Here is a 23,441-nt window from a genome sequence, read left to right on the forward strand (position 1 = left end):
TAGCTCAAAATTAGGCGAGAAACACACCCTAGTTTAATATTTTAACCCTGGAAAGTTAAAATATTAACTATCAAAAACTTTTATGTTCTAAGATGTTTCGCTATATGTTGCACACAAAATGCTAAACAACAAATGTGCAATGAGTTTCAGTTTGGGAGGTTTATGAACTGGGTCTGGCAAATGCCGTGTAGCACTGGTTTTATTTTGGAGTGTCCTCAGTGCACCATTTCGATATCATTTTGAATTTCCATCAGGGAAGCACTGTAGCTGAGTCACAGATGTTTCGTTTTTTAAACTACCTGTTTGATTATATGAATTCCTTAGAGCATGTCTCACATTGATTTTTTTGGCCTCGTTTAGGTAAAATGCCATGCTTTGGAAATAATTCATTTAACACACAAGGTAATTCACTCAGGCTAACACAAGTGGTCTGAGTCAAAGGGGTAAGGTGGAAAGTGATGGGCCAGCTACACAAATGTAAAAAATAAAGCAAAAGGGAGCCTTTAATAGTTTAGAGGGTTCCTTGCTCAGGATGTCTTCTAATTGAATTAAATCAAAAATTTGTTTGAATATAAGAGACAACTGAGTGCACTGTTGCAAAATAATGAATTCTTTTAGACAGCACAAGTGCTAGTTGCACACTCACAATGAGGACAAAGTAATAAACTCTGGCATTCAGCAATTTCCACATGAGAAGCACTTGATCGCCTCCAGGCAGTCGTTCCACATTTTCCAGTGCAGCAGCTCAGCCCCAGACAAAAGGGTAACTCTGAAGTGGCATCTGTGCACAGAAGGCCAACACCTTGTAAATTCCCAAATTTGTCATGAGGCATGGCTAACAAGAAGCTGCCAGACAGTTCTCAAGATTTTCCTGGTCACTGGTTCACCTGTTGATGGCTAGGATTAATTTTCACATTAGTCTTCTCTCTGCTTCTTTTTATGAAGTACACACAGGGAAGAGGTTTCAGGATGTGGCAGTAGCCAGACTTGTATCTAACTGTTAGGCCAGCCAATTTTTTCAAGGATTGTGGAAGACATGCCTAAGGACTTATCTAGACAATGCTGTCCCACAACGCAGTAAGTCAGATATTATTTTGCCAATAATTATTGTAGGGATGAGATGAATTACGAAATGCTTAGAGTGTGAGCATGCCACAGAGAAAAAACAGCTTGCTGAACAGATAAGCAGGACATTGTTTACTGAGAGCAGCCCTTGGAAGAAGAGCGTAAGGTTTCAAGACAGCTATGCCCATTTGCCCTCTAGAGGTCAGAGATTATGACCTTAGGTCACGTATTGAGAGAACCCCTTGCAATTCCAAAGATATTTGCATTCAACACATCAGTTCACTAGTCAAGTAGCAACAGATTAAGCACCATATAGGAAATTTGGGCCCAGAGCCACTTTTGGTTGAAGACCTCTGCAGCACCCCAAACAGCATATGAAGCTTACATTGGTAAACTGAGACCTCCGGATTTATAAATTCTAATAATAATAATAATAATAATAATAATAATAATAATAATAATAATAATGGGCACCCACTTCATACATCTCTCTGTGCTACTAGACTGGCCATCTAGTTAGACAGAGCAAATACCTTGGTAACTGTATCACTGCAGAGCATGTGTGAACGTGTTGCATGACTGACAGCTCTTGAAGAAATGAAATTATACTGTATTTTGATAACTGGTAGCATTGCCTAGGTTTCTGTGCACTCCTCCTGCAATCCTGGGCTGCATTCCTGACAATAGCCCAATCCATTTTAGGCTTTGCAAGACAGGTTACTACATTTACTGGATGTGTGTACTGGCATTACCCTTGGTACAGAGAAATAGCCCCACTGAGAGAAGGCTATGTTTTTGGATTTTAAACTATGTTATTCCTGAACTGAATTGCCATTTAATGCATGTCATCCTGAATTTTCAAAGGCATTTTGAATTTGTGGCACTGTTTTGATGTTCATTTGATATAGCTGTGAAATTATTTTTAATTTATTGTCCAAACCGTGGTTACATTGACTGTTCTGACATTGTTCCACTGACCTGTTCCCTACCCCCCTTGACATCTGAAGGTAGACCTGTTTAGGGAAGTTTTTAATATTTAATGCTGTATTGTTTTTAACACTCGATTGGGAGCTGCCCAGAGTAGCTGGGGAAACTCTGGGCTGGCCGGGGTATTATTATTATTATTATTATTATTATTATTATTATTATTATTATTGCAACTGCACAATGTTAGCCAGTGAATCTAATTTGAGTGGTGAGGGCCTCTTTCACATGGACCCAGGTGATGAATGGATGAAGCCTGCAGAGATCAATTTGCACCACATTTTCCAAATAAAGACCACTCACTTCTATTCCTACTTGGAGGCTATAGTTAACCCAAAGTTAAGCACTGTCTGGCTTTGTCATTTTGGATAATTTTCAGCCTAACTGCGCTGGGCTAAAAGGAAAAACCACCTGACCTGGTTTAGGCTACCTTCCTTTGTTCCCTATGAATATTTTCTAATAAAATTTGCAGTTATGTAACATTTTTCCTGACTGTGCCAAACACTTCAAATGTATCCTCAGTAATCCTGACAACAATGCTGTAAAATATATCTTTGTTGCCATGCTACAGATTGGGCAGAGGGTAGAAGAAAGCTGAGGAAACGCGGCCTTGCCTAAAGCTACCTAGCAAGTTCATGGTTGAAGTAAATATTTGAACCAGATGGGGCTTCCCAACTCACATTCCACTGCAGCAGCTCCCCAAATTACGACTGGGCATTTAGAGCAGCAAGCTACTACAGATATGAGGGCTTATTGTGAAAGTATTATAAAAACCCAACAGCATTTGTGCATTAAAAGCATTCACCGCTTATATAAATGTGCTTTATAAATAACGACAGCTGTAAGAACAGGTCCTATTGATGGAAAGTACGTCCCCACATTTCCTAGTATTGTTTACTGGCATGAATTAACAGGGAACAGATGAGCAGAGATGCATTTCTTATATGGCTCCACAGTAGATGTGCCCAGCACAAGGCATGCTAACGTTGTCTTCTGCCCAATTAGTGTGTGGGAGGAAAGCATCGTGTTTGCAAGAGAAGGGCACATCTGGATTAGAAAGAGCTCAATGTATTTCTGTGGAGAAGCTATTTTTGTTCTTGAGATTTTTTCCGCTATACAAGCAGCCTACTTTTCCTCCTGTAGGTCAGCTCCCTCCAGGAGTAGTCTGAACCTGGGTAACTAGCTGAACTTTACAAAAGATATAAAAAGCAACAAAGAGCCCCAGGCTTTGATTCTGCAGAGTTGTTCTATACCCATGAGGAAGATGAAGTTAGCAAAAGTGCTGAAAAGCACAGCCTGCTTTTGCTAAACACCTATAAGTACCGTCTTCCCCCCTCCCCTCCTCCAGCAGAGACCAGACTTGGGCTATACTTATTCACAAATGCTAACAGTTGCTCAGCCCTTTCTGGTTCTCATGAAAACTTCCATGAAAAAGCTAACACGCATCAACTAGGCTAGCTCAGTAGACTTTCCCTTGGAAAACTGTACACAGAGCCAGTTTGGGTATATGGCCACACATTCAGAGCTACACCAAAAGCAATAGTGCTAGGCATAGAAGATGCAGCAGCTGTGAAATATATTGATGAAATGCAACCTGCTAGATGTGTTGTAACATACCACAATCTATGCCAGATAGACATACGCAAGCTCAGTGTGCAGCCCACTGATAAGTATGAAAGAATTGAAGAGGACGAAGGGACTAGGCCGCAGCGGTTCTCAACCTGTGGGTCCCCAGATGTTGTTGGACTACAACTCCCACCATCCCTAGCTAGCAAGGCCAGAGCTCAGAGATGATGGGAGTTGTAGTCCAACAACATCTGGGGACCCACAGGTTGAGAACCTCTGGACTAGGGGGATTAGGGCTCATCCATAGGCATGATTGTCCCATGCCTAAAAAGCATGGGCATGAGAGGTTTCCCCCTTGCCCCACTCTTTTCCTAGGGAAAACCCACCCTTTAGCTATAAATCAAGGCAAACAACAATCCAGAGAAAACAACCCCTATCATTCCTAAGCACTGGCCATGTGTGCTGGAGCTGATGGGAGCTGGAATACAACAAGAGGACCATAGGTTCCCAGTCAGTTCACCCGAGGTCTATTTAGGTGGAAAAACCAAAGAGGAACTACAGTTCTAAAAGGAAGCCATTGCATCTCTTTTAATGATTACGGGCCAATGGAAATAGTGTTGTTCTTGGATATGGGATTTTTGGGTCTAAATCCCTGCAAAACTATAAATTTTAACTATGCGTATGGAGGAGATAAGGAAGAAGGAATAGGATGTGAGGGTGGGGTGATCATGACCTTGAGCTCTTTGGATGAAAGGTAGGATCTAAATGTAACAAACAAACAAATATTTAATAAAGATGGAAGATAGTTTTTATTATAACTTTTTTTGCTACTTATCTAAATTTTATCTTGTAATGACTTATGGTTATGATCAATATATTGATTCTTTATATTTCAATGGAAGCAACTAATCCATGTGCATATTCCACTGAAATCAACAGTGTAGGCTAAGATTTCAAGAATTCTAGATGCATTTTGGTGCGGACACAGTCGTCCAGAATGAGGCATAAAAGCGTTCTAACATCCCATGGGCAGGCTGGTTGGAGAATAACAGATGAAGCTGCATGGCAAAAGTCCTGTTTAACACATAGCCAATGACAAGTGAAGTGAATGAAGCAAGATCAAGAGCATTTATGATGTAGGTGAATACCTTTTCGATGAAGCTGAAGTGATCCTAGTAGGCATATGGATTTTAGCATCTCTGTCGTATACATTTCTAAGCAACACTGCAACTGAATATATAGTCTACAGATCTCAGGATGAATCTCACCATCTTCTGGGCTGCAACAATATATAAAAAAATCAAACAGAAAATGTTATTTCCATAATTTATCTGTCTCCAGAGTTTAGACATTCTAGACAGTTTTTAAAAATGGTCTATTTTTGAAGAATTATATACAAACCTTGTAATTCTATAGACATATTTTAAGGTGTATGATTTAACAATACAGATGATAATAATATTATTATTATTGTTCTTATTATTATTTATGTATTTATACTTTGCCTTTTTCTCTGGCGGGACTCAAGGTGGTTTACAGATAAATACAAGAACTGCTAAAACGTAGAGCAATCCATCATTGAAATACAATTAAACACCGATAGAATTAAAACTATATACATATATATAATCTGTTTAAAACATACCAATAATTTTGTAATGCTGATCTGAAATAAAAATTGCAGACAGGACCAGCTCAGCTTGTAGCCCTAAGTATACCACGAAAAAAGCATACGGGGGGTGGGGGGGGGAGAGGAGAGAAGAGGAGGCATGGTGCGAATTTCCCCACAAGATTAAGTTCTGTCCCTAAGTCTAAAAAGAGTCAATCACCCCTGGGTGAGCAATGAATTCTGAGGGACTTGCAAAACAAATGTGTGAATAAAATGACATTTTCCCTGATGTTTTATTTAACCTGGTCAAATACAGTACCTTAAAATGTTTTCAAACTGCATGCAGTACTGCACAAAGATAAAAACTGGACTAAAAAGGGGAAAGATTTAACTTAAGTACTATAATTTCTGATTCCTGTCAAAAGTAATTCCAGCCTTGGATTAAACACTATTTATAGCAGCAGATGCCACACAAGTTCAGAGTAATTACTGATTTTAAAGATCACAATTTCTCCTTTGGCTCTACCCTCTCACCCTTTTACTCCAACCAACAACCCTAGAGACACGATCAGATGCTGACTCGCTGCTCTAATGCTGCAATGCCCTGTTAATGTGCTATTTTTGTAACCCTTCTTCTTAGATTACAGCTGACTTCCGTTCTCAAATGCATGGCTGTTATCTTCATTGATTTCTTTTGAAATCACACTCATGAGGGCAAAATATCCTGTTCGGAGTATAACTTGTACAAAGATGTTCTTCAGCATCCCTGGTGGTTGTAAAAATTCATTCCTTGCACGATGTTTCAGAACTCTCTTTTTACTGCCAGCAGAGTCCTCTCAGAGGTGTTCTTGTGCCAAGTTTGCAGTTAGAGTGGACCATGAGGTCAAGAGAGGCAGGCCTTTTGTTTTCTCTTTTAAAAGTGCTGGGGCCTTTTACCCAAAAAGAATGATAGGTACAGAATATATTTTATAAAATACTAGGAATTTATGAGAAATGTTGAAAAATTAAGGCCTAGGGAAATACACTTTTTCTGTAAATGTTTTCAATAATTTTCAGTTTGCACTGGGAAATTCCATGGAGCAAGGGTAGCGAACGTGGTGACCTTCAGATGTTGTTGGACTACAAGTCCCATTACCCGTATCCATTATGGTCAATGGTCAGGGATGATGGGAGTCCAACAAAACATCTGGAGGGCACCACATTGCTTACCTCCGGCTCCCTTGGCCAATAAAGCGAGATGAGCGCCGCAACCCCAGAGTCGGCCACGACTGGACCTAATGGTCAGGGGTCCCTTTACCTTTACCTAGAGTGATCTAATTTTTCTTGTGTTTAGTATAATAATAATAAGCTGAAATGATCAAACTTGGTGTTTATTTATTGTTACTAATGAACTTATGGCACAGAATATTTCCTGTTTGTTTTTTTTTAAAAAAGGCCTTCAAAAGATTTCCACCAGTAATAATTTATTACACCTCATATGAATGACCTTTTTTTTTAACAGTGTACTGATTTGTACACCTGACTGTCACTGTGACAAGACACTACAGTAATTACTGGCAACAGCAATCATAAGTACTGTAATGCTTAGTAGAATTTTTCTATGACCAATTTGTTGTTGTTGTTTAGTCGTGTCCGACTCTTCGTGACCCCATGGACCAGAGCACGCCAGGCACTCCTGTCTTCCACTGCCTCCCGCAGTTTGGCCAAACTCATGCTGGTAGCTTCAAGAACACTGTCCAACCATCTCATCCTCTGTCGTCCCCTTCTCCTTGTGCCCTCCATCTTTCCCAACATCAGGGTCTTTTCCAGGGAGTCTTCTCTTCTCATGAGGTGGCCAAAGTATTGGAGCCTCAGCTTCATGATCTGTCCTTCCAGTGAGCACACAGGGCTGATTTCCTTAAGAATGGATAGGTTTGATCTTCTCTAAAGATGTCTATCACTGATAGCAATGTTATATCCCATATAAAGTGGAGCTCTAATGCTTCTGTGTTACTTTTCTAGATGAAGAAATGTGATAAAAAATAATCAAAACAGTAAGTATGCAGCAAAGCTCTGAACATTAAATAACTGTGTATCAAAATCACAGGTGTTTGAGAAGATCCTGAGAGCAAATAAGAGGCCAAATCACTATCTTTTGTGTGTGTAAAAGATCCACCCTTCACAAGCACCAAGCCAGATAATACAGTGTTAAGAATTCACTCACGTGTCTGTTCCCATGTGACACAGGGTAATTCCAATTAGGTTTGAAATATAGAGTTTCAGGGACTTCCGGGTTAGCGCCATCGGCAATGGCCTCTGACCGAGAGGAACCCGCTCCGTGAAAATCGGGTCTTGCTGCTGCGTCGAAGGCGGAGACCCTTTAAAAATCCCAGGCGGAGGAAGCCTGGGAACGTGGGATTCGGCTGACACCAGGAGTGCCTCCCCTACTTGCAGGGAAACCCTTTTTCGGGGATCCGAAGCGATGCGGGGTGAGTGGCGCGGTGTTTTGAATCAACCGCTATTTTTACGGAGTGAAGCCGCACAGCCGTTGCCGGAGAGCGCTGACTTTTTCCTGTGGACAATTGGACTCTAAACAAGTACCCGTGAGTAGAACGGAAAATTGGATTAAGAAAAATTTTAATTTGGCACTGAAGCGGGAAGGTTCTAAACAGGAAGTCCGCCTCCCGTTTTTGTAAATAGATTGAAGCAAAAACTTTGCAAGCTAAAGTGTGGAAAGTCGTATATAAAGGTCTAAATTTCCTTCAGTTATTACCACCAAAACCCCTCTTGGAAGCAGGAGAAAAGGGAGGGGGGGATTTTTGACTGTTCAAGCCTGCAGGAGAGAGAGTAAAGAAAGATAAATTTCCACCGTCTCAAACCTGGGAACAGGGTGTCAGAGACAGAAATTTATGGGGAAGTTCATTGACTGTGAATGGAACGTCTTTTGACAGATAGTTAAAAAAGAGAAACAAATTGATTCCAATGTTGCCTCTTGCATTCAAAAGAAACAAAATATTTGAAAAATGAAAGTAATTTTCTTTTGTTGGTCCTGTTTTCAAAAGATGGATACAAATAGAAATTGTCCCCTCTAGAGGGAGCTTGTTAAATTGTTGCTGGAGTCGATCTGGGGATTTCACAGCTGTGAAGATTAAGATCGTGAGACCAGACTCTGACCTTGAATAAAAATGTGTTTAGAAGAAGTTTTGGTGCTTGCTTTTTGCAAGACAAGCGCTTTGCTGGAGCAGATGCATGAGAAGATGGATTTGATTACTGTTGCAGTAATTTGGACAAATGGTGAATACCCATATAGAAACCATTCAGGAACCAACCCAGGAACCTGTTTTGACAGGGCAAGTGCAAGTGCAGAAGATAATGGAGGAGGTTGCTGTTGAACCTCAAGTAACACAAATGGAGAGACTCGAGGCCTTGCAGGAGCATAAGCCGCTGTTCTTGAAGTTTGAATCTGGAGTGGACTGGGGGGGGGGTCTGGAGTTGTGAGGGCTCTTAATTTTGGAAGGACTTTGAAACATGCTTTTAAATACTTTCTGGATTACAGTGTTGACTGTGGGGAATGGGACTGTGGGGAATGGGCTGATGGGGAGATGGAGATATTTTTGGATTGGAGTCCTCCCGAGACCTACCCCCCAACGAGAAAGGAAAGAAATTAAGAAAAAGATCAACAAAAGACAAAGTAAAGTGCAGGTATAAACAAGAAGAAGATCTGCAGAAGGGACATGGAAAAGACTTAAGAGCCTCGGACATAAGATCACCAGGTTGATGGACTAGATGGAATGGACAAGAAGGACTGACAAAACCCGAGACCAGGAAGAAGAGATGTTGGATGAAGATTGGAAGAAAGTTTTTAAAAATTTATTTTGAGAATTAGTGTAAAATTAACGAGTATTAGGAAAAATGTTGGAATGAAACTATTTGGCTTTAGTAGAAATGATATAAGGAGTTATGTACAAATAAGTATTAAGTTTTAAGTTTTTTTTATGGTAAGATAAGGTTAAATAAATTAAGGTAAATTGAATGACAGAATATAGTGAAAGATGGAAAGGATTTGTTGAGTTAATTAATAGGTTAGATCGTTAAGATAAATTATATAAGAAAAATTGAGAAAGATGGAAAGAATTTGCTGAAACAATTAATTAAATTAGAATACAAAAAGGGAGGTGTGAGGAGGTCGATGAAACAAGTAAATGAAAGATAAAGATATGGAACATTGGATGTGTGTTTTAATGTTATTGTTTTTTTGTGGTATTGTATTGTTTTTTATGCTTTTCCTTTTATGTATTGTAATGTATGTTTTGTCAATTTTTTTGTTGTTTTCTTCTTTTCTTTTTTCTGTAATTCTTAAACTTCTAATAAATATCATTAAAAAAAAAAAGAAATATAGTGTTTCAGAGTGAGCCGGAGCTTTATTATTGCTTAAGATTTTTAGAAACATCACTTACAAATGGTCTCAGATGTGGCTGATGCCATTTCCAAGCTAGGGTTCCCTAGTTAAGTTACCAGAAGTCCAGATGACAATAGAAGCCATGGGGCTAATATGTTTGGCTCCAATATCCTGATGTAGCCAAAATCTGAATGCGCATTTGCACATATTCATTTCTAGGCCTGGAAGGATCTGCTTCTCATTTTTCCATTCTTAAATTCAGTTCTCCACATTGCTGCAGTGATTTGTCGATTTCATTATAAAAAGCCCTCATGGAAATTCTTCAGTATTTTAGTGTGAATTTCTCATAGTAAACACATTTTTTGTCTGCAGTTTTGACCAATGCACACATTTATGCAAGCAACCTCTCCTAATATAATGCATTTTTGTAAACATTGGTTGGAGAACTGCACCACAGAATTCAGTTAAGTGCGAATTTTGAAAGATGGTTGTGGTTCGGTTCTCACATTGCTTTGGAAAGTGTCTAATTGATAAAATCAACTTTAAATGTATACTGGATCAAATTTCACCCCCATTCCTATTCATTTCCTCTAAGGTCCCCTACTCATTTTGGCTCAGTCAGCAACCCATAGTTAGTGCATGTTACTACAAGAACAACTTCCCCCATTGGCTACCATTTTAAAGCTACATATCCATAAATTATCCTACTTGAATACACCTTAAAGTGAAAGTCCAAAATCACAAAATAAATCTCTTTCAATTAGTACTATGAAAGTCAACCTGTGTTCTATGCTATCAAAGTTATCAATTTAACATACATTGTTAGCGCTAAGAAACTCAGTTATCTTTCTTCGTATGTGCAGTACTTTTAAGACATTCAGAATCAATGACACTAGCTAATATTAACCGGAATAGCAAATATTAATATCTAGAACACATCTACACTGACAAACAAGCTACTAAGCAATTACATATAAACCCCATAGAGGGAGCTCTAATACCAATCATTACCTTTTCAGCATTGTTATTTGACCACCAACCAGCTTAACCCATAAAACAGAAAGGAATATACAGACACAGGATTCTATCCCTGGAAATAAAATATTTATTTCATAAAATTTATATACTGCTTGATTGTAGAAAAATCTCATGTCACTGGGGCTGTTACCAACCAGTGTATATATTATTTCAAAAATACTATATATTAGGTAGTTGCTTTATAAGTAACTAATTTAACCTATCATTATATTGCTTGTAGACAGATTGGGATTAAAACTGGAAAAACAAGCTGTGTGAGTTTTTAAAAATTTTGCACCAGGTTATTATTATTATTATTTTGTTTTGGGTGTGTGCGGTTTGAGTTCAGGAGTACTGAAGCAAAGGCCCATAGAGCAATGGAATGGAATCGGTTCAAATCTACAGCTCATAAATAGCCTCTCTGTTTCCATTTGCAATGAAGAACAGAGATTTTTTCGGCCTGGACCTCTAGATTCTGAACTGAGGAGAAAGACAGAGAAATGGTTGCTATGGCAACTAGGCCTTGTCCACGCTATACCACAATAGTGTCATGACAATGTGGAGAAGGTATGAAGTTGGCTACTTCCAGTGGTTCTGGACCCAGAGTGAACCCCAATAAGACCCTAGGATTTCATCAGTTGCCCCAAGACCAAGGGAAGCTATTTTTCGGACAGTAAATAAAAGTGGTGCAGTTAACCTTTCCCTTTCAAACATTTCGTTTATCAATACAAAACCAAATTTTAGTTGTAAACGAAGGGGATTAAAGGAACCAATCACTGAGCAGAAAAAAAAAATGACAGGGAAGAGGGGTAAGCCTCAAGTTTTGTCACCACCACAATTTTTAAAATTATAATAATAATAATAATAATAAATTTTATTTATATCCCGCCCTCCCCAGCCAAAGCCGGGCTCAGGGCGGCTAACAACAATCAAATAATCAGTCAAATAATCACACAATCTAAAAATATTTCATTATAAAAAATAATTAAATCAAATTGATGGCAACCAATTAAGCAGAATTATGTGCAGGTTGCCAGAGGAGGGAGTCAGGCTGCGCCCTGACCAAAGGCCTGGCGGAACAACTCTGTCTTGCAGGCCCTGCGGAAAGATGTCAGGTCCCGCAGGGCCCTAGTCTCTTTTGACAGAGCATTCCACCAGTTTGGAGCTGCAGCCGAGAAGGCCCTGGCTCTAGTTGAGGCCAGCCTAACCTCTCTGAGGCCTGGGACCTTGAGGATGTTATTATTTGCAGACCGTAGGTTTCTCTGAGGGGCATACCAGGAGAGGCGGTCCCGTAGGTACGAGGGTCCTAGGCCGTATAGGGCTTTAAAGGTTAAAACCAGCACCTTAAACCTGATCCTGTACTCCACCGGGAGCCAGTGCAGCTGGTATAATACCGGATGAATGTGCTCTCGCAGCGAAGACCCCATAAGGAGTCTCGCCGCGGCATTCTGCACCCGCTGGAGTTTCTGGGTCAGTCTCAAGGGCAGCCCCACGTAGAGCGAGTTACAATAATCCAGTCTGGAGGTGACCGTCGCATGGATCACAGTGGCTAGGTCAGGACGAGAGAGATAAGGGGCCAACTGCTTAGCTTGGCGGAGATGAAAAAATGCCGCCTTTGTTATAGCTGTAATCTGCGACTCCATAGAGAGGGAGGTATCGAAGATTACACCCAAACTCTTAACGGACGGTGCTGGCACTAATTGCACCCCCGCAAGAGATGGGAGTTGCCCCCTCGATCCCATATCGTCCCGCCCCAGCCAGAGGACCTCTGTCTTCGAAGGATTTAACTTCAACCGGCTCCCACGTAACCATCCAGCCACAGCTTCCAGACATCTGGTCAGTGTGTCTGGGGCCGAGTCAGGATGGCCATCCATCAACAGATAGAGTTGGGTGTCATCAGCATACTGATGGCAACCCAGCCCAAAACTCCGGACAAGCTGGGCGAGGGGGCGCATAAAGATGTTAAAAAGCATCGGGGAGAGAATTGCACCCTGAGGCACTCCACACACCAAGGAGTGGCGTGATGACAATTCCCCCCCAAGCGCCACCCTCTGTCCCCGACCAGAGAGAAACGAGCGCAGCCATTGAAGGACTGTGCCCTGGATCCCCACGTCGGCAAGGCGGTGGTCCAGGAGTTCGTGATCGACCATGTCAAAGGCTGCTGACAGATCTAGAAGAATCAGCAGCCCTGACCCGCCTCGATCCAGCTGCCTGCGGAGATCATCTGTTAGGGCGACCAGAGCCGTCTCGGTCCCATGACCAGCGCGGAAGCCGGACTGGAATGGGTCCAGAGCAGATGTTTCATCCAGAAACCTACCAAGCTGTTCAGCAACCGCTCTCTCAATCACCTTACCCAGGAATGGAAGATTCGAGACCGGGCGGTAATTGGATAGATCTGAGGGATCTAATGATGTTTTCTTTAAGAGCGGACGCACCACCGCCTCCTTCAGTTCCCCTGGGAATATCCCGGTGCCAAGGGACAAATTGATGATATCCCCCAGGGGGGCCCGCACCTCGTCTGGACACGCTCTAATCAGCCATGACGGGCACGGGTCAAGAGGACAGGTGGTGGGCTTTCCAGCTTGGAGGAATCTGTCCACATCGGCTGGAGATATCCGGTCAAAGTGGTCCAATACTGGACCCGAGGACAGTCGAGGGGCCTCCAGTTCCTTTATTGTATCCAAATTGGCAGGGAGGTCATGGCGGAGCAACAGGACCTTCTCCGCAAAAAAGCTCGCAAATGCCTCACAGCTGTGTGTCAGATTGTTATTTAAATTTGGCTGTCCTTCAAGGGACGTTAAAGACCGGATTATACTAAATAATTGCGCCGGGCGAGAGCTAGCGGATGCAATGGAGGCCGAGAAGTAAGACTTCTTAGCAGCCTTCACTGCCATCTCATAGGTTTTCATAAAAACCCTATAAGATGTTCTTGAGGCTCCGTCACGGGCACCCCGCCATACTCGCTCTAGCCGTCTGAGGTCCCGCTTCATTTTCCGAAGCTCCTCGGTAAACCAGGGAGCCCGGTTTCTGCGGGGTCGCAGAGGGCACTTAGGTGCGATCTCATCGATGGCTGCCAGGAGCTGGGTATTCCAGCCCTCAACAAGCTCAGTCAATGAGTCGCCAGGGGGAGCAAGGTCCCGCAAGGCTTGACGGAATCTATCCGGGTCCATCAGCCTCCGCGGGCGAGCCCAAATCGGCTCGCCACCTAAGCAGGGTGGGGGTGGAAAGTCAATCCTGGCTTTCAGAGCGTAGTGATCAGACCATGGCACCTTCATCGAAGGAGACATGATCACATCTATACCGGCGCCAAAGATCAAATCCAGCGTGTGGCCTGCTTGATGTGTGGGGCCCGAAACAAACTGGGAGAGCCCTAGTGTCGCCATGGAAGACACCAGGTCCAGAGCCTGTGAGGAGGGAGTGGCATCAGCGTGGAAGTTGAAGTCTCCCAATACCAATAGGTTAGGGAACTCCAAGGCCCAGCCGGCCACCGCCTCCAGCAGGCCTGACAGGGTGGCTGCTGGTGCGCTAGGTGGCCGGTACACCAGCCAGACAGCCAAGCTCTCCTCGGAGCCCCACACTAGGCCAACACATTCAATGCCGGGGATCGATGGCGATGGTAGAGCCCTGAAAGAACAATCTTCCCGGATTAATACTGCCACCCCTCCCCCCCGGCCCACAGTCCGTGACTGGTGGAGGACGGAGAAACCCGGGGGCGCCATCTCTCGTAAGGTAACAGTTACCCCTTCGCGCACCCAGGTCTCCGTCACACAAGCCAGGTCAACTCCCTGCGAGATAAAGAAATCTCGCAGGGTAGCAGTTTTGTTGCCTATAGACCTGGCATTGCACAACACCAGTGAAGGAGGTGAGTAATCCTTGCTCACCCTACCCTCGTCTCTCGGGATGGGGCGCAGATTGGAAGGGGTACGAGCATATCCATATCTCGATCCCCTTCGCCTATAACATCTGCCCCCACCGCCATACCTCCCTCGCCCCTCCACGGTCGCAATCCCAAGCCTCATACTAACCTCCATTTACAAATAGAAAACAAAACAACCAACACAATTATGCCCAAACAAAACCAATCCCCGCTCCACTCAGTGTCCACCCCCCAAAACAAAACAAAATGGAACAAACAAAAATACATAAATAAAAACCACCATTCACGGTGGTACAACAAAGTAAACAATAAAAGCACCTTTAAAACACCTTAAAATATATAAAAACATCTTTAACATTTGCAGCAGATAATGAAATAATATAATATTATAAAAAACAACAACCCCCATTTAAGGTGCTGCAAATTAAAAGCAATTAAAACATTTAAAACTATTTTGTCCATTGCTGCCGGTAGCTGCTCTGTCCTCTAAACTGTGATGGTAGTGCAGGCCCCGCCCCCCTAGGCCGGATGGAGTTGGCAGGAGAGGGAGCGGTCTTCCCAACACTCACGCAAGCAGCAGCACCAGCAGTCGTGTCCCGGAGGCCTCTCCCAGACCTCTTATGCTGTGGCGATGAGTGCAGGCCCCGCCCCCTAGGCCGGATGGAGTTGGCAGGAGAGGGAGCGGTCCTCCCAACACTCACGCAAGCAGCAGCACCAGCAGTCGTGTCCCGGAGGCCTCTCCCAGGCCTCTTATGCTGTGGCGATGAGTGCAGGTCCCGCCCCCTAGGCCGGATGGAGTTGGCAGAAAAGGGAGCGGTCCTCCCAACACTCACGCAAGCAGCAGCACCAGCAGTCGTGTCCCGGAGGCCTCTCTCTGGCCTCTTATGCTGTGGCGATGAGTGCAGGCCCCGCCCCCCTAGGCCGGATGGAGTTGGCAGAAAAGGGAGCGGTCCTCCCAACACTCACGCGAGCAGCAGCACCAGCAGTCGTGTCCCGGAGGCCTCTCCCAGGCCTCTTATGCTGTGGCGATGAGTGCAGGCCCCGCCCCCTAGGCCAGATGGAGTTGGCAGAAAAGGGAGCGGTCCTCCCAACACTCACGCGAGCAGCAGCACCAGCAGTCGTGTCCCGGAGGCCTCTCCCAGACCTCTTATGCTGTGGCGATGAGTGCAGGCCCCGCCCCCTAGGCCGGATGGAGTTGGCAGAAAAGGGAGCGGTCCTCCCAACACTCACGCGAGCAGCAGCACCAGCAGTCGTGTCCCGGAGGCCTCTCCCAGGCCTCTTATGCTGTGGCGATGAGTGCAGGCCCCGCCCCCTAGGCCAGATGGAGTTGGCAGAAAAGGGAGCGGTCCTCCCAACACTCACGCGAGCAGCAGCACCAGCAGTCGTCAATTAAATTAAATTAAAAACAATGCTTATAATAAATTTAAATAGAACACATGCAGAATTATAATTACAAGATGACTGCATTGCACTTGCATTATATTTATAATGGAAATAATGAAAGTGAAAAGGAGGAAAAAAGAGACAAAAATCTCTATCATAACCTTTTGAGAACAGACTAGAAAATAATTTAACCATCATCCTGAAACCGGATTTCAAAACATTGTAAGACCACAATACAGTGATTATGCCCAAATCTTTGTTATATTCCATAAACATCTGTCAAATTGTTGCAAATTTATCTTGTCTTTTTCCTTTCTCTTTAAATCTGCTCAATTCAATGTGGCCATTGAGGCAATCTCCATCATTTTTAATCTTCTCTACATTAACAGTTGCCAAACTCCTTTTCCCCCCAAACAAAATTCTTTCTGCCAACACTATATATAAAGCCAATTCCTTATTGTCAGGGGTTCAGGGACAGAGGCACAGGTGAGGGGGGAGACGGAGAGCGATGGGGAAGAAACCCAAGACAGTGAGGAAGAGGATGACAATGACTTGAGGTCTTCCATGAGTCTCTCAAGTGAATCGGAGGATTCCCAGAAGGGGGCGCCCCTGGTCAAGCCAAGGGGGGTCACAGGGGGGACCTGCCAGGAGCAGGGAAGCAGCAGGGAGACCCCGAGTGGGAGTGGGAGATCGGGGTCGGCTTCCCAGGAGGAACGGAGTGAGAAGGGTGGAGTTCCCAGTGTGACAGACGGAGCAGAGCAGGAAGGAGACAGGGGAAGGAGATCGGGGCAGGACGTCCTGCCGGAAGGGGCGGAGAGTAGTACAGGGAGTAGTGTAACTGTCAAAAGGAAGGTCAGGGGTAGTGAACGCGCGCCAAGTTCAAATGTGGAGGTGCGCGGAAATGCAGAGAGCCCGGAGGAGGAGCCTGGCCCCAAAGCACGAAGGAGGGGGGAGCAGGCATCTGAGGGATCCGCGTCAGGGGAAAGCAGGAGGGAAGGAACCCAGGGGGGCAGGAAGACCCTGCGGAAAAGAAAGGACAGGAAGAGGTGGTCTAGCACAAGCCTCTTAAGCTGGTGTAGAGGCGGGACCGATTCAGAGGGGACTTCAAACGTCTAGGCTAAGAGACGCGGGGCTGCACGCCTCGGTTGTGGAACCAATAATGAACTGCAATAAACATCCTTGTATATAAGAAGAGCTTGGCGTTGGTCTTTTGTGAGCTGAGACCTGAGGCAGCCCCTGACACTTATGTTTCCATCTGAAGGAACCACCTGCATAGTCTAAAGAAAAAGCAATGGGTCCAATGGTATCTTATACACGAACATATCTGAAGTCTGAATCTTGACTAATTTTCAGGTGGTTTTTTTTTTTTAATCAGTGCATATTTCCACCAGTAGCATAATTTCTTTTTCATGCAAACAGGTTTTCCCCACTTTGATGTATTCCTGTTCCTCAACTTTTCTTTTCTGGGGGTGTGGGGGGTAGAGAATGAGAGAGAATTAAATTTTGCTTTTAATTTTTGCTGCTTCTACCACTAGCTTGGGTTTTTCTGAGCTATTTTCTCTCTCTTTAATATTTGTACCGGTTCGTCATCATGCTGTGACAACATTGTGAGCCACTAGGGGAACAAGAGGCACACAGACTAAGACAAACTTTGAAGGTCAGGAATCTATCTCAGAGACTGAATGATTCACCTCAGAAGGAGTACAGGAGATAGAGATGCTGCCATGTTCTGTCAAGATTGGGTCAATAACATTAAGGTGTATTTGGCCCAAGAGATATACAGATCTCATATTTATTAACAGTATATCAAAAACAGTTTCACATACTATAGAAAGAAAAGCAGGAATGCAATTGGAATGAATTTTTAAAATCCCAGGATGATAAGCACAACATTTAATTTAATTCTTTTTATTTCTCCCCCTTACTCGGAAAACTACAGGACTTTGTTTGCCATACCGGTATGCTCAGTTCATTAGCTAGCTATATAATTAATGGGCCAAAATTAATTTTAACCATGTATTCAGATTTCTTAGGGAATTGAATGCAAAAACTTTTCAGGAGATTGGTCACTCAATTATACCCTCATGCAAGACAACCAGTTCCCTTGACAACCTTGAAGTTTCGCCCCCTTAATTGCACTGCTTTGAAAATGTTTGCTATATTCTTAATTTTTCGACCCAATGAATCAATTCACATTATCCTCACCGAAGAATTCCGCCACATGGATGGCCAGTTCCAAAATGGCAGAGCCATCCTTTGAAACTGGTACAACTAGCATGCTAAAAGAATAGAAAGGGAACATGCAGGAGTAGATGGTACAGTGTTGTGCTGCTGCCCTGCCAACAGTGGTGTTTTTGCTGCTTACTGGGATGGTGTGGGGCACAGGAAAGGCCAGGGCCATGTAGGTGCACTGGCAGTGTCTCACATGTCCCACTGGTTCTCTCTGTTACACCAGGTTTCAGTTATGCCTACCAGATCAATGCCATCCTCTAGCACCAAGCACTCCAGTTCACAAATCTTGTCTCAGGGGTTTTTAGCATTAGCATATCAACACTTGTATACAGTCTCCCTCTTCACGTTTCTTTGGCACTTGCATTTTTGACCTGCAGTGCTTTGCCCTCTCTGAGTCAGGTAATGAACTCATAATAAAAGCTGTTATCTATTCCCAGAAGTTATGCTCTCCATGCTAATGCTTACTTATGCATACAATGATCCCTTAGCGATGAGACATGATTAAGTAGGATATGACAGCACAGTATGGCACCCTTGACAATAGCAAGCCGAAGAGCAGATATAGTTATATTCAATAAATATGAGACCATAAATGGAAGTGTTAATTTAAATTATTTGCGGCATGTGGCTGGGATATTCGCTTGTTAAATCACATTCCTTTTCTGAAGTTGCATAAAATGCTAGAAAAACCCAAAACCTTACCAGTGTTCACTAATTCACAAAAAAGTCTTCCATTTTTTAGGCACCAGGAAGCATATGCCATGAATGCCAGTCTTTAAAGTATAAGATTTTCACACTTGCTTCTTGATGTAAAACTTTCAGGTTCAGATAGCTAGTAATCTGGTCAATATAAATCTGGAGTTGAACAGGCTTCAAATCCAGATATTTTTTTCCTAATATTCTTTTTTAAAGTCAATATTATGAGGAGTGGGTGGTGGTTTAGGAGAAGGCCCTGGTGCAGTTATTCCCCAACCCCAATAACACTTCATGGAAAGTATCATCACCCAAATGTGAGCAAAGACCAGGGCCGGACCCCAAATCCATTCAAAGCTCTGATGCTCTAGTTACCTTTTCTAATGTCTCTGAAAAGCAAGCAGCAGGAGCCCCAGATCCTGAAAGGAAGTGGTGGATAGCAGTGAACAGCTTTATGGTGGTATTTTTCTCGTTGAGGAAAGATCAACCCAATCAGTTGTTTTAGGAGACAGTCTGGCCACACTGGATGTCCAAAATCAATGCTCCAGAATCTGGATGAACCCAAACGGCTCTAATTTTAAGAGATTAGATAGCAGTATATGTTTCAGGCAGGATGTTTTAGCTTTTAGAAGTTCTTCTTCTACTTCCCAGATTCTGGTACATACTATGCTGTCGACACAGATGTCTTCAGGGCAGTGAGGGCTGATCCAAAGAGCAAATGGGGCACTGCCCCACCAACCTCAGCTGCCCAGCATGTTTTGCTCCTTCCTTAAACCTAGTATTACTGAAGCTTTCTCCATAGAAGTCACAGTTCTTATCTACCGCACAGCAATGCTTCATTTATTAATCTAGCTTAGTTCAGTAACTAATAGATACCAAAGCATTTTACAGGTATTTACAAGGATGTAAGGTGAAGGAGGTTCTGACCAAAAAGAAACTGCAGGAACACATTCTACTCTTATATAATTTGTGAACATGCTGTCCCTGACACTGACTGTTTAATATACACATATACTTAATGTGTCAACTTTCTCATTTTCCTAACTGCACATTATCAGCTTTCCAACTCCATAATTTCCCCCCAACTCTACATTTTGTGTTTAGCTGCACACTAAGAAAACACCCTTTGAAAAACTTCCATCTTTTGGTCATATTTCCTACAATGATGCATGATAACACTGCTCAAGAGTGCGATAAAACATCCTATATGGACAAGGAAGCCTCAGAGTTCTGAAGCAATCATCAGTAAATAAAATAATAGCAGTAAAACTTTCCAAGAGATCACATTTTCACCATTAACCATCTTCCCCTCCAATACATTGATGCCTGGCAAGAACTAAGTATGTCCCACAAAGAATGCCCAAGAAGATTCCATCTGAGGTCAATAATACTATTTGTGATATCTCTGTCCTGGGATTTGTACAAATGAGGGGGGGAAACCCCAAAGCCCTGCATATGGGCATCAAGCTAAAATACATAAATATTAGCTTGTGCGGCCTGAATTTTCTTTTAAATTGTTTGTGATAGATGTGCAATTTTGTTTTTTGAAATCACTTCAGCCAGAAATTGTGTGAAAACTACATGCAAAGGAATCGTGTTTTCTTTTTAATGTGGCATTTCCAACCACCAAAGATGAAAGCTACTATACAGATTTTTAAAAGGCCTGTGTCTCTGCTAGTGAGAACCGCTACAACAAAAAACAAACAGCAAAAAGAATAAAGAAAAGCTCCACACAGTTCTTCCTTCATGCTTCTTTGGAACTTGGCCTTTAGCTATTAACTGTCATGAAAGTAAGCTTTCTGTAATACCATTGCTTATAAATGCCAAAGTCTCAAGTAATGGCTATATAAGGGAGCAAGCATTTTGGAACTAGGTGAAGCTATATAACTATCAACAGCACAGTTTTACTGCCTAGGGGCAAACTTGGGGCAAGTTGTAACCTGCCTTTGTAAAGTTTATTGCTAGAAGGAACTTACAATAAGTAAGTTATGCTTTTCATGCAAGTTTCCCTTAAAAAAGAGCTCTCATTTTGTAGCATTCATTAATACATAATAAGAAAAACTTCCTTCATTAATACCTGATCAAGGGAAGAAAAATGGCAATATATAGTCATCCCTATATAGCATGGGAGAGCAACGAATAGAAATGGACTTCTGTAGAACTGGGCAGTGCAGATGCCAATGCACTTCTGAAGGCACTTCCAAATTCACATTGCTATAGATAGCTGGACTCCAGAGAGCTGAATGGATGCAAATGGAGACATTTATTTCCCATTCATTATTGCACATGGATAGTTGTACATGGCTGGATATGGTCAGAGACTAATGTTCTTAAACAAAAGCAAGAATTGCCTCCTAATCTTGCATCTGCCTATACTGTTGGGTATGCTTGGTCCAGAGGGACGTGGGTAGCGCTGTGGGTTAAACCACAGAGCCTAGGACTTGCCAATCAGAAGGTCAGCGGTTCGAATCCCCGTGAGGGGGTAAGCTCCCATTTCTCAGTCCCTGCTCCTGCCAACCTAGCAGTTCGAAAGCATGTCAAAGTGCAACTAGATAAATAGGTGGGAAGGTAAACGGCGTTTTTGTGCGCTGCTCTGGTTTGCCAGAAGCGGCTTAGTCATGCTGGCCACATGACCCGGAAGCTGTACGCCGGCTCCCTTGGCCAGTAAAGCGAGATGAGTGCCTCAACCCTAGAGTCGGTCATGACTGGACCTAATGGTCAGGGGTCCCTTTACCTTTATGCTCTTGGTCCAGAGACTATTTAAGGGGACACCTGATAACTGTGCTCAAATAGCTGAAGGCCTGTCAAGCAAAAGATGGTGCAGATTTGTTCTCTGTTGTTCCAGAGGACAGAATTAGAAGCAATGGGTGGAAATTTCAAGAAAGCAAATTTCAAGCATTATTATTATTATTATTATTATTATTATTATTATTATTATTATTATTATTATTATTATTTACCACCCTTCATCTGAGGATCACAGGGCTGTTTACAACATAAAAACACAAAATACACAACATAGTAACAAACAAAAACAATATCCCCTGCAAGTTTAAAAGGCTATAGATTGTTTAATTAGCCGAAGGCCTGGGAGGTGAAATGTTTTTGCCTGGAACCTAAAGATATGTAACGAAGGCGAGAGAATTCCACAAGTGTGGAGCCACCACAGAAAATATAAATGTTAGGGGAAGCTTCCTAATGGCACAAGCTGTTGCAGACAGAGTTAGTGGACTCTCCTTTGCTGCAGCTACTAAGAAATGCTATACTGTAGTTACACGATTCATTCATTAAGCCAGGAGTTGGCCTAAATGACCCTTCCAGCTCTAATATTCTATGACCCTCTAGTTTTCCGTAAGAAGGGTGTTTCAAAGATGATGCCCATATTAGAACCCAGATATTACATCAGTCCCTGGTTCCGACTCATATAGGAAGACAGAAATTTGATTCTGATACAAAGTGGGGCATGACATTTCATTCGTGTCTGCTGGTTTCATTTTCTGTTTTTTATTTGTTTGAGTTTTATCTGCTGTTCAGTAGATCCACTGTTTTTGTTTATGTTGTTTTAATCTTTGGATTGTTGTTCAGTTTTTATTTATTGCTGTATTTTGACATTTTAAATGTAACTCTGGAAACTGGCTAAGTTGAAAAGTGGGGTGTACTTTTTGCAAATTTTGAAAAATGAATATTCAATTGTGTGTTCAGCAGGCAGCTGTGGATGTTATGATTAATCCTAATAAACTGAATGATGATGCTTGTCAATTTTATCCCCCCCCCCCCATTATTGGTTTTACATAAATTTATGCACAATAACTATAACGATTCAAAAACATAAAAATAAAAAGGTTCTTTCGGACCTTCGGACCTCCTCCCCTCCCTCCATGGGTTCCATTTCCCCAAAAAGGATCTTTTTCTTTCCCCCCTCTGAATCTTTTACCATTATCCACCTATTAAAAAATCATAGCTACCAAAATTCATTTCACATTACCAGTGTCATTGTATCCCTGCCCATAATTTTAACTGTCTACAGTGGTCTTTTAAGTATAAAAAGGTAAAGGTACCCCTGCCCATACGGGCCAGTCTTGACAGACTCTAGGGTTGTGCGCTCATCTCACTCTAGAGGCCGGGAGCCAGTGCTGTCCGCAGACACTTCCAGGTCACATGGCCAGTGTGACATCGCTGCTCTGGCGAGCCAGCACCAGAACAGCACACGGAACGCCGTTTACCTTCCCGCTATAAAGCGGTCCCTATTTATCTACTTGCACTTTAAGGGTGCTTTCGAACTGCTAGGTGGGCAGGAGCTGGGACCGAACGACAGGAGCTCACCCCGCTGCGGGGATTCGAACCGCCGACCATACGATCGGCAAGTCCTAGGCACTGTGGTTTTACCCACAGCGCCACCCGCGTCCCTCTTTTAAGTATATTAAGAAGCTATTCTAATCTTTTAGGAATACTTGGTCTCCCTGGTTTCTGATCTTTCCTGTCAGTCTTGCCATTTCTGCATATTCCATTAGCTTGGTCTGCCATTCCTCTTTGGTTGATAATTCTCCTTCCTTCCATCTCTGGGCTGAGAGCATCCTCGCTGCTGTGATGCTTGTCAATTTTAAATGGTATTCCATTTACCAGGATATCAGGTGGGA

At 43.0% G+C, this 23,441-nt stretch overlaps 1 protein-coding gene across 2 annotated transcripts in view; it reads right to left on the reverse strand.

Annotated features, from left to right (window-relative positions):
* Positions 1 to 23,441, reverse strand: part of RGS7BP (regulator of G protein signaling 7 binding protein) — a 67,647-nt gene that overhangs the window by 14,010 nt on the left and 30,196 nt on the right. For both annotated transcript variants that reach the window (XM_081213219.1, XM_081213220.1), the window contains exon 3: positions 4,764 to 4,894. In XM_081213219.1, the coding sequence (XP_081069345.1) occupies positions 4,764 to 4,894 (131 nt within the window). The remainder of the gene's footprint in view (positions 1 to 4,763; positions 4,895 to 23,441) is intronic.

Source organism: Podarcis bocagei (genome assembly GCF_964188305.1).
Source record: "Podarcis bocagei genome assembly, chromosome: 11".
NCBI lineage: Eukaryota > Metazoa > Chordata > Lepidosauria > Squamata > Lacertidae > Podarcis > Podarcis bocagei.